Below are 14,544 nucleotides of genomic sequence, written 5' to 3' on the forward strand. Positions count from 1 at the left end.
GAGGGGCAGGGGGAGCCTTGCAGGGGCAGGGGGAGCCTTGCAGGGGCAGGGGGAGCCTTGCAGGGGCATTTCCAAAGTGTAACCAGAAGGGCTTAGTGGTTGAGTCAGGATGGAAGGTTGGGGAGAAAGAGGAGTTCCAACTGACTCTGAAGTCAGAGGAATGGGGAGTTGACTCCAGAGAACACACAGGAGGAGCAGGTTTTCAGGGAAAAAGCCGGTGAGTTTGGGAGTATGGGAGTGTCGCAACCCCTCGGGCCCCTGTGCCCTGGTCTCAATCACAGCAGGAAGGAACCAGGCATGACACGATTAGAAGTACAAGCTTGCAGGAGGTGGGCTAGCCCTTCTTAGCAGGGCTGCTCTGAGCAACCTCCGCACTAGCCTTTTATTGAGACCGTACACACAGGTGAGGGGAGTAATTAACAAATGACTACATGCTGAAGGCTCGGGCTCTTTCTCCACAAGGAGCACCTGTGGGCGAATGGCCTGGGGTTCACCCCTCAGCTGCAGATCATCTTGCTCAGAGGTCGTCTGACTTGGCATCCTCTACACGGGAGGAAGATAGATTTGGGGACCATTAATGGATTGATGGTAGGGGAAGCCATAGTGAAGGAGACCATTCCAGAACAACATATAAAGTGAGAAGAGGAGAGATGAGAGGGCCCAGGGAAGATCCCCCAGTTTAAGAAGGAAGAATGGTCAGAGAGACAGAAGGACTGTGGCCAGTGGGTCCTGAAATCAGGTATACTCTGGGCGTGGTAGCTTGTGCCTATAATCCAGCACTCTGGGAGGCCGAGGAGGGTTGTTTGCCTGAGCTCAGAAGTTCAAGACCAGCCTGAGCAAGAGGGAGACCCTATCTCTTCTAAAAATAGGAAAACTAGCCAGGTGTTGTGGTGAGCACCTGTAGTCCCAACTACTTGGGAGGCTGAGGCAAGAGGATCACTTAAGCCCAAGGGTTTGAGGTTGCTGTGAGTGATGATGCCACAGTACTCTACCAAGGGTGACAAGGTGAGACTGTCTCAAAAAGAAATAACCAAAACAAAATCAGGGATAGTTACTGTAGTAATAGGCTGCATGAGAAGTAGGCCTGTATGTGGTGGCTCGGCACAAGTTTACTTCTTTTTGTAAAAGTCCATTGGTGTGTTTGGTGGGGGGGGGGGCGGTGCTCTGTTCCAAGAAGTTATTTGGGAGCCCAGGTGGATTATGCTTTTAATCCTTACTTTTAGGTGTCTCCTTGAAAGTAGATCCCCATATCAGATAAGCAGGAGAGGAGAAGAGCTTAGAGGAGCCAATGGAGAGGACAAAACCTCTCAAGCATAAGCTCAAGGCCTGGGGATAGCGCACAGCTTGTCCCCGGTAAGGGCTCAGTTACAGGTCACACCTAACAGCAATGAGGCCGCAGAACGTGGTCTCCCTGAGTGCCCGGGAGGCAGGGGAGATAGACTGAGTCTGTGACAAGAGGGTGAGGACGTTTGTATTACAAGGTGACTGAGGAGAAACTGTCATGTCAGACAGGAGTCATTGGTTACTTCCACCAGGATACTCCTAGTACAGCTGTGGAAGTGAAGTGGCTGAGTGTAAGGCTCTGCTGATCATGAAAAGAAAACAGGCTTCCATGGACTTCCAGGAATTACCAGGACTTCGTACCAACATAAATTCCAATTACCTAGCTGCCATAGAGCAGAAAAAACTAGCCACTGTAATCAGGCTAAAGTTTTTTCTCTCTGCAGAGAGCTACAAAGCGTCAGGGTGATGGTCGTAGCCCTGTTCCCAGAAGCTCCAGCTTGACTCCCTTAGGGTCCAGCCCTCCTCTGATAGCATGCGGGGTTTGCGGGGGTGGGGGTAGGAGAAGAGACTTCTGTTCCTTTCTGTGTGTGCAGGTATGTGTGTGTCTTGCAGTGTTGGGTATATGAAAGTGACATTTCTACTCTGTTCCTCTTCAGAGACCAGGGACATAGGCTTTTTTGGCAGCAAAACCTAATTCATTTTTTATTTTTGACACAAAGTCTCACTCTGTCACCCAGGCTAGGAGACTGTGTCATCATAGCTAACAGCAACCTCAAACTCTTGGGCTCAAGCAATCAATCCTCTTGCTTCAGCCTCCCGAGTAGCTGGGACTACAGGAGCCTGCCACAACACCCAGCTAATCTTTCTATTTTTAGTAGAGACAGGGTCTTGCTCTCGCTCAGGCTGCTCTCGAATACCTGAGCTCAAGGGATCCTCAAAGCTTAATTCTTTATTTGCTTATTATCCAAGAGCTAATACTGCAGAAATTATGATTTGAATCAATGTTACAATCATTGCCATAAGAAATTTCCTTGTATAGGTTTAATTAAAGAAAATAATCATTATATCACACATACACACACAAATTCACATGGTGAAAGCTGTCGTTACAAACCCCTGGGTGGTGCCTCGGTGAGGGACTGCCTAGAATGGTTAAGAATTCTGCCCCTTCAAGCATACATTCAATTCAGTCATGCCACTCCCCAAAGGGACTCTTCCCAGCAGGATCTGTGACTGGGCTTCTCCTGCTGAACCATATTAACCTCTACTTAACTGGCACCATTTTAGCCCCTTAAACTCCCAGGACACAGTTTTCTTCCTAGTGCATTTTTTAAAGCTTTGTCGTGGAATGGTCCTTTCAGTTGTTTCAAAGTCTTCTGGTTCCATGGGAGAATCTAAAAGAGCAAAAGAAATGTGTTCACCCAGAGGGATGAGGCCGGTGTTATTCTGGGGACTTCCGAGTCCCCGAGGCTCTCGGCGTGTGGCGAGGGCTGTTGGTTTAGGTGCTAGAAGCGACCTGGATCTTCCAAACTGTTTCTCTCATGTGTCTCTGCTGAACTGTCAGCTCCCCTGAGCCTTGAAGTCACTGGGGTGGTTGAGTCACTAATGTGAACTAAATTGGTTCCCCAAACCGCTGCATTACTTGAATTACAACTCACAAGTCTTTAAGCATCAAGTCTCTCCCCTTCTGACATTAATTATAAAATTCAGCTAGATAGAGGGAAGGAAGATGGAAAAGAGATCTCAACAGTAGGAACTGTCTTCCGGGGGGTGAAAAACGCCCCCAAACATCTACTGATATGAAGGCTAGTGAGAGCAGGAGGATGGGGTTAAGGAAGGCAGCTGATGAAATCACAGTCCCAAACAGATTTAAGAGGTGACAGGCGGATGGAAGAGGCGAGATGGGAGAAGCAGGAGGTCCAGGACAGAGATGGCCACTGCCAAGAAGGCCGTTTATGTCCTTTTGATATCAAGATTAAAATGCTTTTCGGTTCCTCTGGAAGAAAAGTTCTTGGCAGACACATGGTCTTTTTAAATCGCCTCAATCCTCACCTGGTTGTGCAAAAGCTCAATTAACTTTCTACCGTCTGGACGATGTCATCTCTCCCCATCCAGAATGGCGCAGAGGGAGCCTTCGCTCTCCCTGCGTGTGCTAAATGGACTCTGCTAGGCAAATGTTTAATTGATCTTCACTTCTTCGAGCACTTACAAGTTTGAGACTCTCTACTAGAATGATTTAATGTAGTTTTAAATATCCTCCTTTCAGCTATTTGTGTTCTTTTAGGAGGTGTTAAATGTGGAAGCAATTATCCCCTGATGACGGGATTTTTTTCTTGGCTCAGTAAAGTTTTGTGCTTTGTGACACCTGATGCGTAGGTAAGGAAGGGGGCTTATTTGGTATTAATTCGCAGTGAGTGTCTTTCCCTTAGATAGCTAACGGGTGGGATGTCTGCTTCTCTGCGAGATAAATCACAATCTGCTAAATGTGTAGGAGGCCCCTAAAAGCCAGAAAAGATTATATTCCAGCAAAGTGAAATGTGAAAAATCTCTCTTTTGCCTTACTCCATAACTACGGCAAAAAAACAAACCAAAACAAAAACCAAAAGAAAGCTGATTAAGTGGTTTCAGGGGAAGTAACCAAGAACAGGACGGTCTTTTGGGTTGATTTATTTCTTGTTAGCCTAATTTGGAATCTTTTTTAGAGTGTGCGAAGGCATTGTATTTTTAGTTGATGGGCCCATGAATTTGAAAGCTGCAGGTTCTTACCAGTGCTCAGGGAGCTGGGGCGCTGCCAACAGAGAAGATAAAATAAGCTGCCTGATTTCATCCAGCACGTCTTATGTGTGCCAAGGAAAAAAGTCTTTTAACATTCAAAGAGAATAGTTGTTGTTGTTTAGAATGCTGAGAGCCCCAGAGTGGATGGGCTGCGTTCTGCCAAAGCTGTGGCAATAGGTAATTGTCTTCGGGAACATGAGACACTTTATTCTATATAAAACTGATGCCAAGACACGTTTTAAAAATGCAACTACTTCCTCCATTTTTAGATTCTAGTGAGAAAGTAGATCTTTTCCAAGTGGCCTAGCAAGACTGGCCCTCCTCAAGGTCAGTAAATCTCATCCTAGATCTCGGGGATAGGATGGCACTTCTGTAGCAGTCGGAACCCACTGAGACTTTGTGAAACGTGGGAAATATTTACAGGTGGCTAACTCAATAAGGAAAAGTCAATTATGGCAAAACTATCGGCATCACTTTTATAGAGCATTTCCTGTAGGGCAGTTATTCTACTACGCCTTTTATGGGCATTATCTTAGACATGAATTGATTCTAGGAAACAGTTAAGATTGTTGTCTCCATTTTACAGATGAGAAAATCAAGGTAGAGAGAGGTTAAATAATTTCTTTAGGGGCACAGTGCTCATAAAAACAGGAAAGGGGGGGCAGGGAGAGCACTGGGATTTGAATTCAGGGAATCTGAGTCCCCAAAGCTGTGGATTTAACCACTATGCAACACTGCACCAGGAATCCTTTTCTGGTTAAGACCGTTGGAGGAGGCAAAGTCGATTGGCTTACTCGGATGCTGGTGGGCAAGACCAGCTGGATGGGAAAAGATGGAGTAGGTAAAATTGGCCTTTGGTTCTTTTTCATCTTTTTATTCCCTCTCAAGGATTTCTACTAATGTAAACCTCAATCCTGATTGCAAATCTGGGTTGCATTTCTATAGGATTTTACTTTCTAGAAGAGATTACCACTTGGAAGCAGATAAAAGTAGTCACTCTGGGGTGGCACCTGTGGCTCAGTAAGTAGGGCACCGGCCCCATATACTGAGGATGGCGGGTTCTGAACCCAGCCTTGGCCAAACTACAACAAAATAAGAGCCGGATATCGTGGCAGATACCTGTAGTCGCAGCTACTCCAGAGGATGAGGCAAGAGAATCACTTGAGCCCAAGAGCTAGAGGTTGCTATGAGCTATGATACCACAGCACTCTACCAAGGGTGACAACAAAACTCTGTCTCCAAAAAAAAAAAAAAAGAAAGAAATGAAATAAAAAATAAAAGTAGTCACTCTTTAAGGGATCTTTGCATTTTAGTGGAAAATTTTTATGGAATAAAAAAATTTTAAGTACACAGGAGCCATTTGTAAAAGTGACTTTTCAGTCTCTATTTTATTTTTTAAAACATCAACACTTCTCATTTTATTTTTTGTTGTTTTGGAAATACAGTGGTTTTTCACAAAGATACATTATTTATGTTAATAGGTAATAAGTTTATTGTTATTTTGTTTTAATTTCTTTTTTATTTTATTTTTAATTAAATCATAGCGGTGTACATTGATGCAATCATGGGGTACCATGTGCTGGTTTTATATACAATTTGAAATATTTTTATCAAACTGGTTACATAGCCTTCACAGCATTTTCTTAGTTATCATGTTAAGACATTTATATTCTACACCTAGAATTTCACAGGTACCCTTGTAAGATACCCCGTAGGTGTGGTCCCACCAATTACCCTCCCTCCACCTCAGTCTCCATTTCTGACCAATAGAGATGGTATTTTTCAGGCAGTGGAGTCTGTCTGAGGCCCTCAAAGCACCCGGGGGAATGGGAAGTGATAACTTTCTCATCTCCTGGGAAGGCCCCTTATAGTACAGGAAAGGGGACAGAATCAGAGGAAGGAGGAAACCCAGCTGGGGAGTGATCTGAAAAGGGGGAAGAAGAGCGTGGACTCTCAGAATGTGGAGCTGAGTTTAAATTCCGCCTCCGCTGGTTTCTAGCCAGGTACCTCTGGGCAAGTGATGAAAGTCACCTGGATACAAATTCCTACTGTATAGAGTGTTGAGGATTAAGATAAAAAATGAAAAAGGCAGCATCCAAAGGCACGACCCTAGACAGGAAGGAGGTTCTCAGCCAGGTTAACGCCCTCTCTCCACCCCCTGCCACACTGTGAGCGGTGGAGGGCATGAGGAAGAGAAATGGTGAAGATGGATGGAGAACTGTCAGAAGAGAAAGAGCCTGAGCGTCAGATTCCTTGATGGAACGAATTTTGTTATCCATTCATTCATTCAACAGATAACCCGACTGCCTCTGCGGTTCTCTGGGGTTTGAGACTTACACTCACTGCATTTGGAAACGCTGATTTTGTGAGATCGTGTTTGTATACATTCAGAATCTGACAAACCCAGCCGACTGAAGGCCTGAAGGCCTTGCTGGTGCCTTTATTTTGATCTTCTTCAAATGTACTTTCCAATGAGAACTTCAGAAAGTTAAAAGATAATCATTTTCTTCTGTTTTACCACATTATCCTAGAACATTCTGCACAGAACACCTTACTTAGTCACACCCTTTTTAGTCACCAGATCTACCACTAACCACGGGTCACTGCTGTCTCTGGTAGGTGTGTGTATCTGGCATGGAAAACATCAAAATATGGTCATTATTTACCTATTTTGGAAACTCCACAGCTCCTGAGTTAACAGTAGCAACTGTCACAACTCAGGTGATATAAATCATTGGATTTTTAAGAGCTTCTATGGAATTTTTTTTTGAGACAGAGCCTCAAGCTATCCCCCCTGAGTAGAGTGCCATGGCATCATAGCTCACAGCAACCTCCAACTCCTGGACTCAAGTGAGTCTCCTGCCTCCACCTCCCAAGTAGCTGGGACCACAGGCACCTGCCACGACACCCAGCTATTTTTTGGTTGCAGCTGTCATTGTTGTTTTGGTTGGCCTGGGCTGGATTCGAACCCACCACCTTAGGTGTATGTGGCTGGCACCTTAGCCACTTGAGCCACAGGTACCCAGCCACTTTTGTGGATTTTAATTGAGTATCATGAATTACATTTTTGTTCTTTAACTAAGACCACATATATAATGACACCTGACACCTTTGGACTTTGATTTCTAGAATAACAAGCCAAGAAAGATAGATATTAGTGCTCTAACTTAGGGGATAGGAAGAGATGATTCTTAATAATCCTATCGTAACGCTGTGCTATTGGGGTTTGTGGAGGTCCCCCATCCTCCCCAGCCTATATATATAAATAAGGTCGTGATAATGCAGTTCACATTTTCTGGTCTTGCAGCTGGGCTGTTCCAGCCAAACTCTCCCACATTCTGACAGCCTTGAAGGGTTGTCTTTCTCATGCATGACAAAGGGTTTGTACCCACTGGGTAAAGCTGCTGCCTCTCTGGCTCTGCTGAGTGTGTGCTCTGTCAGCTGCCAGTGCTCCTTGGGAAGGACGCCACTCTCCGCAGAGCGTTGTACCCTGGGGTTTCCTGTTGTGTCACCAGGCGCGAGGGTCTCCTTGGGCTTCCCTAGACTGCTAGAGCCTCAGTGTCTTCCTATAGGAGAGACTCTTCCCCTCCCTAACTCTGTGCGCCCCTGTCACTGGATCTGAGTTAAAACTGTTTGGCACACAACTAAACAGCTTCTTCAGGTTACACCTGTCTCGCTTCCCCTGCCTTGTTAGCTTAGGAAGGGCAGCAGAGACAGGAGGAGAGTCAGACCATCCCTCCATTGTGTTCACCTCTCCCCTGTATCCCCCGGAAACTCATGAACCAGCTTTGTCCCTTTTCCTTCAGCTGAAAACCAAAAGCCTTTATACACAGCAACACAGGCAGGGCTCTGCCTTCCGAGTCACTGCCCTTCCCCCGGTCTGGGCTTCGGCTCAGCAAGACCCATGCTGCTACCCCTTCATGAAGTTATCTGGTTTCGCTGACCTCATAACCATGAGGGAGCAGGGGTGCCATCAGGGTCTAGCAGTGACCAGTCACCAGCCACTGTGGATGACCAACCAGGACTGGCCAGTAAAGGAATCACAGTAGCAGATGGGGGAATTGCCATCCAGGAGCTTGTTAACTCATGTCAGCATGAGGTGACTGAGATGGAGCTCAGAATGTGGAAGGTGACTTGGCCGAGGAGACAGCTGCGTGTAGTTGAGAGGAATGTTTCCATTTCTGGGGCCTTCGACACAGTACAGAGGTTTGTCCTCAGGCCTTCAGTTTTCCTAAGGCAGGGAGTCTCAGGACCCAGATGGGAAGCAAGGGATGCCAGCCTCACCACTCAGACCTCAGAGGAGACAAGAAGACATCACACAGGGGTGGTGATGTAGGTTTTTGCACTTAGCGTATGGTGTTTTAACAAGCAGGACCCTTTGAGCTACATATCCATAAGAAGGCATAGTTTTGTTCATGAGCTCATCCACTCTTGTCTTTCTAATGGAAACAGGACCCCCAGTCATTCATTCTGGAATCAAAGACCTCAAGGTCTTGAAAACAACCCAGTCTGGATTTGAAGGCTTCATCAAGGACCAGTTCACCACCCTCCCTGAGGTGAAGGACCGCTGCTTTGCTACCCAAGTGTACTGCAGGTGGCGCTACCACTGCGGCAGGAGCGTGGATTTTGATGCTACCTGGTATGAACCTGGGCCAGCACCCGGCACCGCACCAGGGCTGACAGCAGCTACCTTTTTCCCAGGGGCCCAGAGTTCATAGAGGCCTGGATCTCAATTTACAGGCTGCTCAAGTCAACCTGCCCACTATTCAGAAATCTCTTCTCTTTCATAATTTGGTGGTTCTCAAACCTTGGTGTGCGTTGAATTGCCTGAGGGTTTATTAAAATGAAGCTCTCATTGGCCTGCCCTCTGCCCCCAGGGTTCTCATTCTCTTGGTCTTGGGGGGGGTGCCCAAGGAATTTGCATTTCTAACAAACTCCCCCCCCACCCCATGCTGATGGTTGCACTTTAGGAACCATGACGTCAAATGAACATGATCTCTGGCCTTACTACCCACTAGTGATACACAGAGGGCTAAACTAGGGTGACCGACCTGTTGCCGTTTGCTGGGGACTTTCCACTAAAAATCTCATGTCTTAGCAAACCCCTTTGCCCTGGGGAAACAGGACAATTGGTCACTCCAGGCCAAGCTCAAAATAATGATGTTCACAGAAGCGTTTAGTAAATGACAAATGCTTTAAACTATTATCAGTCTAAATAACACACAGCAACTCTCCAAATATACAGAGTTTATTTGGGAATGTGCGGGCGGTTTGCAAATCCGGGCTATGCAGGCTAAGGGAACCACAGACACATCCAAAAAGTCTGGGGGAAGCTTTTCGCACCAAAAGAGGATAGTACACGTAATTTGGTTTGAGACAGTGAGAACTCTGGTTACAGCGACTTATCACAGGCGTTGACGCCAGTTCATTAGTGGAGACAGCGTGTCAGTGAGTGGAAGATCTTGCACGTCCGGCTCGCTGTCCTGTGACTCTTGTATCAAGCTGCAGTTTGAAAAGCCGCTGGCAAAGCTTCTTATTGCAGGCATAGGGTGTAAGAGCCCTCTGGGGAGGCTTTGCAATAGTTCTTACAGGCATGTGGCATGTAGACCTCCCAGCTAAGTTAATTTATTCTGGTAAAGTTTGACACAAGTGATTCCATTTTGCTTCTGAGAACTTTCCCCATCTACAGCTATGGTCATTATTATAGTATCTTTGACAAGGAGTAATAAGGTCTGTGAATTCTCAGGGCTTGCTTTTTGACGAGGTATCTCCTTCCTTTGCTGAAGCTCTAAGTGTTGGAAATTTCTACCCTCTGATGAGCTGGAATCTGCACACGCACACCCCACCCCACGCAGCTTCCTCCCACGGTTTTTCTCTGATCCTTTTATTATGCAATAGGTGTTAAAACGCTTGGAGGAAACCTCATCCTGGTCCTCTTTCCTTTTTACTTCAAGTGTTCTCCATGGGCAGCAGCCTGATGTTTTTATGTTGAAAAGAGGGGGAAATTGAGCAGGCCAGAGTCAGGGCAGCCCTGTAGGCCAGCCGGCCTCCCTCTAAGGAGAGTGACTTGGAGCAGATCATTTAACTTTTAAACTCAGACTCCTCGTCTCTGAATTGGAGGTAATAATAACACCTACTTCAGCTATAGCCAGAGAATTCAGTGACATAGTCACATCAAACGCTTAGCTCAGAGTCTGGCGCAGAGCAGCCTCCTCCAGGAATAATTCAAGGTACCAGCCCCACAGCAGAGAGGCAGGCAGAATACTTGGGAGCCCTCTTCAGTCGGGGAGTCCTGGGGAGTCCTCTTCACCAGGAGGGAGCTCTGTTCTGAGGGCTCTGGCCCCAGACTGTGAAGACAGCCTAGTGGTGTTCAGTATGTTTGTTGAATGGGGTGTGTGTGTGTGTGTGCAGGGGACCAGGAAATGAGGGTGGCTTTTTTGGTATTACAAGATAATTCTCTTCTAAAACCATCCATACAATTCTTTTCTGAGCAACAGAAGGGTCTCTACTTCTTAGCATTCCTAAAATTCCAGCCTCGCAGGGTCCTGAGTTACCTACCTTCTCTGTGTTTTAGGGATACGGTCCGGGACATTGTCCTGGAGAAGTTTGCTGGGCCCTATGACAAAGGCGAGTACTCGCCCTCTGTGCAGAAGACCCTCTATGATATCCAGGTGCTGTCGCTGAGCCATGTGCCTGAGGTATGTTCTGCTGGTTGCCGTCCTGGGGACTGAGAGAATGTGTTTCTTCTGTCAGCTCTGGGAAGGAGTTGAGAGTTAAAATAAGGAAGTGGAAGACGCATGAAAAATGACATCTGTTGTTCAAAAGCTTGTTACAGCAAGTGAGAAGAGAGAAAAAAAAAAAGGGAAAAATCTGTCCAACCTGAAACACAGACCCCGGCTGCAGTTCTTTAGTTTTGTGGAAAATTCTTTGAGTCCCTTCAACCTGCCACTGAGTTAAGCCTCCTATTTAGGACACTTGAATGCCTCCAAGGAGAGGAAATTAGAGGAAGGTTCTGTATTTCAGGGGAGCCAGAGAATGAGAGAGAGAGGGAGAGAGATTTCCTCCATCCATTCATCCATTTTACTTCATATCATTGAATGTTGCTATGTCTCTGGCAGCGCACAAGGAATACAAAGATAGACTAGATGTCGTTCCTACCCTCAGAGAGCTCAGCATTCAGGAAAGGAAGAAAATAAGTCAAGTAACTTACAGGAGAGAAAGGAGGGTGATGGGAATCAGCTAACTCAGGTACAGGGGCCAGGGATCCAGATTCCCGTAGGTTTTCTAGAGGGAGAGGTGCCTGAGTGGAGTGTTTAGGGACAAACAGAGAGTATCTGTCGAGTATCCCTCAAGGCGAGGGAGCAGGAAGGCATGGAGACAGGAGAGGGCCTCATCTAGTCATTCACCATGGCAGGTCTACCACATGGAATCCCTAGAGTGGAAAGTCTTAGCACGTCCCTAGAGGGCCTTTGTGGGCTCATTTATAGAGTCTATTTTATCTTGAAACCCACTGAGGGGTTTAAGCAGGGTGTGGTATCATCAGATTTGTGCTCTAGAAAGATTATTCTGATAGCAGTATGATGGATTAAAAGGATGATGCCTCCTCCACAGGCAAGGAGGCTTGTTGGGACACTACTGCAGAAACCTGGCAAGGAGAGCCTGGGCCCAGGTCATGATGGGGAGGGGGAGGAGTACCACGCTTAGACAGGGGCAGAGGGACTCTTGCCACAGCCCCACACCGTAGAGGACCCCTTCAGGAATTCCTCTGGCTATGCCTTCTTCCACTGGGTAAAGAGTCAGGGTCCCTATATCCCCCAGGATTTCCTGCCCTGGGACTACTTCCAAAACCTGGACGTGCTGCTTCTTCAGATCTGTTGCCCATGGAGCAGATTGCGCCACTGGTGTGTATGCTGCTGGTGTGCATGGTACTAGTGTGCACGGTACTGGTGTGCATACTTTTGGTGTGCATAGTTCTGGTGTGCACGGTACTGGTGTGCATAGTTCAGGTGTGCACAGTACTGGCGTGCATGGTACTGGTGTGCATGCTACTGGCGTTCATGGTACTGGTGTGCATGCTACTGGTGTGTATGCTGCTGGTGTGCATGTTACTGGCGTGCATGCCACTGGTGTGCCTGGTACCAGTGTGCATGGTATTGGCATGCATGGTACATGGTACTGGTGTGCATGCTGCTGGCATGCATAGTACTGGTGTGCATACTGCTGGTGTGCTTGCTACTGGTGGACATGCCTCTGGTGTGCATGGTACTGGTGTGCATGCCACTGTTGTGTGTGCTACTGGTGTGAATGGTAGTGGTGTACATGCTGCTGGTATGTGCTGCTGGTGTGGAAACTGGTGTGTGTGCTACTGGTGTGCATGCTGCTGGTGTGCTCCCTTAGGGCTGAGAGGGCACAGGAGCAGCTGTGGCAGGAGGTATGGAAGGGCACTGACCTACAAGCTGGAGCAAATGTCCATGTGAGTCTAAGCTAGAAGGTACAAGAGGCTCCAGGGGCTGCAGACTGGCTCTTCTCATGTTGCTGTGTCCTGGCAGGGCACCGAGTGAGAGTCAGAGAATCGTATATAGAAACCTGGCCTTCCTTGTTATGGAGTTATTTTTGTCAAATTAGGAGACTAGAGCACATTTGACTTAAATGGTTTTTGGTTTGATTTATAGCACTTAAATCTTTATGCATCTGGTATATGGGTGTCCAATTATACTCTAATGCCAGGGCCTGTAGATGTTAGGGACAGGCCTGGAGAGGAAGGAGTGGAATGGGGAGGACTAGGAGGTTGACGGGTCGGTACCTAGAGGCCAGTTGGGTCCCAGATGTCTGACCCAAGGAGCCTTTTCCTTCAGAGAAGTAGCTTTTGTGCCCTGAAAAAGGATGAGTGGTCGGGCCGTCTAATCCTGGGATCAGAGGGAGAGAACAGTGTCAGGCAGCACAGGAACATCGGGGGGCGTTTCCAAGACAGAGACGGAGTCTGAGTGATGGGCGAGGGGGGCTGGAGTGACAGAGAGACTCACAGTGGAAATGCCCAATGTGACACATGCTCTTGTGGATTGTTATGGATTCCAGATAGAAGACATGGAAATCAGCCTGCCAAACATTCACTACTTTAACATAGACATGACCAAAATGGGACTGATCAACAAGGAAGAGGTAAGAGAACGCCAGAAATATTTAAAGCACATCTCTGCCCCAGCACCCTTTATAAACTTGGGATGACAATATCACAGACTAAAACTCTTAACAGCTGTTGCTTTGGGGAATATTTATAGTTGCCACTGATTAGAGCCCTCCTCAACTCTGGGCCTTTCAATGCCTGAGGCTGGAGTGCCCCAGAAGTGGATGAATGATTACAGAGGGCTGCAAGTTGCAGAGAGGGAAAGCTAAGAAGGAACAGAGTGTGCCCAAGGAAACAGCTCTGAGATCTACTTCTCTGAAAAGGGCCACACAAGGTCACAGCTACATTATTCTTCCATCATGAGGCGAGGAGGAGAAAAAAAAAAGACAGATTCTATTTTCATTTTCTTCCGTCATCTCTACCTTTGATTAAGTAGTCGATTCAGTAGCACATAATACACACAAGAAAAGACGAAAGAGTATTTGTGTTTCTAATTGCAGTTACTGAAGGCAGGACAAGGAAATTCATTTTTGAAAGGAAAACTTAGTCTCGGAAAAAGTGCTTACCCTGACTTGTTTTCAGCTGTGGCAGAAGGTTGACCCACTCCCTATGTGTGACTAAGGAGCCCAGAGGTCTGACCAGTAGCCTGGTGTGGTCTGTTTTTTTGGGAGGTCGGAACTGTCCCTTCCTCTTTGATCACTTTCAAAATAATAGAATTTCTCAATTGGATCTATCCTCCCACTCAGGTTTCTAGAATGTGAAAAACACCATTCTGGGTGACTTCTTTAGTATGGGTGGGGAGTGAGATAGTAAAGGGGCCCTCTGTTGGCTTGGCTCTGCTCTTGTATAATCATGTCCTTTGGTGGACAAAGGCTAATGAAGGGGTCTCTGCAAGCTCCCACATTCTGAGCCTGCTGACCCAGGGGCCTCCCCATCCCTCTGGCCAGGCCTAGTTTCTGTTCTACAGATAATGTTGGGGAGCTCCACCTGGCTTTGCACCACGATCAGCTGCAGGTGGAGGTGAGGGTGGGGCCGGGAAACCAAGGTCATGCTTCTGCACATGGTAAAGAGATCTACAGCCCTGAGTTGCTGAGGACAACCTGGGTCCCAGGTGCTGTCCATTCAGCTGAAAGGCAGGGCATCATCATTTACTTCAGAGGAAGGAAAGGATGGTGACTACCAGAATGCCGTTAATTAGAATATGAAGCCTTGGCTTGGCGCCTATAGCTCAACTGGCTAAGGCGCCAGCCACGTACACCTAAGGTGGCGGGTTCCAATCCCCAGCCTGGACCCGCCAAACAACAATGACGGCTGCAACCAAAAAATAGCCAGGCGTTGTGGCGGGCGCCTGTGGTCCCAGC

The 14,544-nt window shown here is 47.1% G+C and overlaps 1 protein-coding gene across 1 annotated transcript in view; it reads left to right on the forward strand.

The window, feature by feature from the left end:
* LOC100956247 (uricase) overlaps window positions 1-14,544 on the forward strand; it is a 36,911-nt gene that overhangs the window by 20,523 nt on the left and 1,844 nt on the right. Inside the window, exons 5-7 of the mRNA XM_012801722.2 lie at window positions 8,512-8,698; window positions 10,634-10,757; window positions 13,135-13,218. Coding sequence (XP_012657176.1) covers window positions 8,512-8,698; window positions 10,634-10,757; window positions 13,135-13,218 — 395 coding nt within the window. The remainder of the gene's footprint in view (window positions 1-8,511; window positions 8,699-10,633; window positions 10,758-13,134; window positions 13,219-14,544) is intronic.

The sequence above is a fragment of the Otolemur garnettii genome, unplaced genomic scaffold, assembly GCF_000181295.1.
Source record: "Otolemur garnettii isolate 467f Iridium unplaced genomic scaffold, OtoGar3 scaffold00010, whole genome shotgun sequence".
Taxonomy (NCBI): Eukaryota; Metazoa; Chordata; class Mammalia; order Primates; family Galagidae; genus Otolemur; species Otolemur garnettii.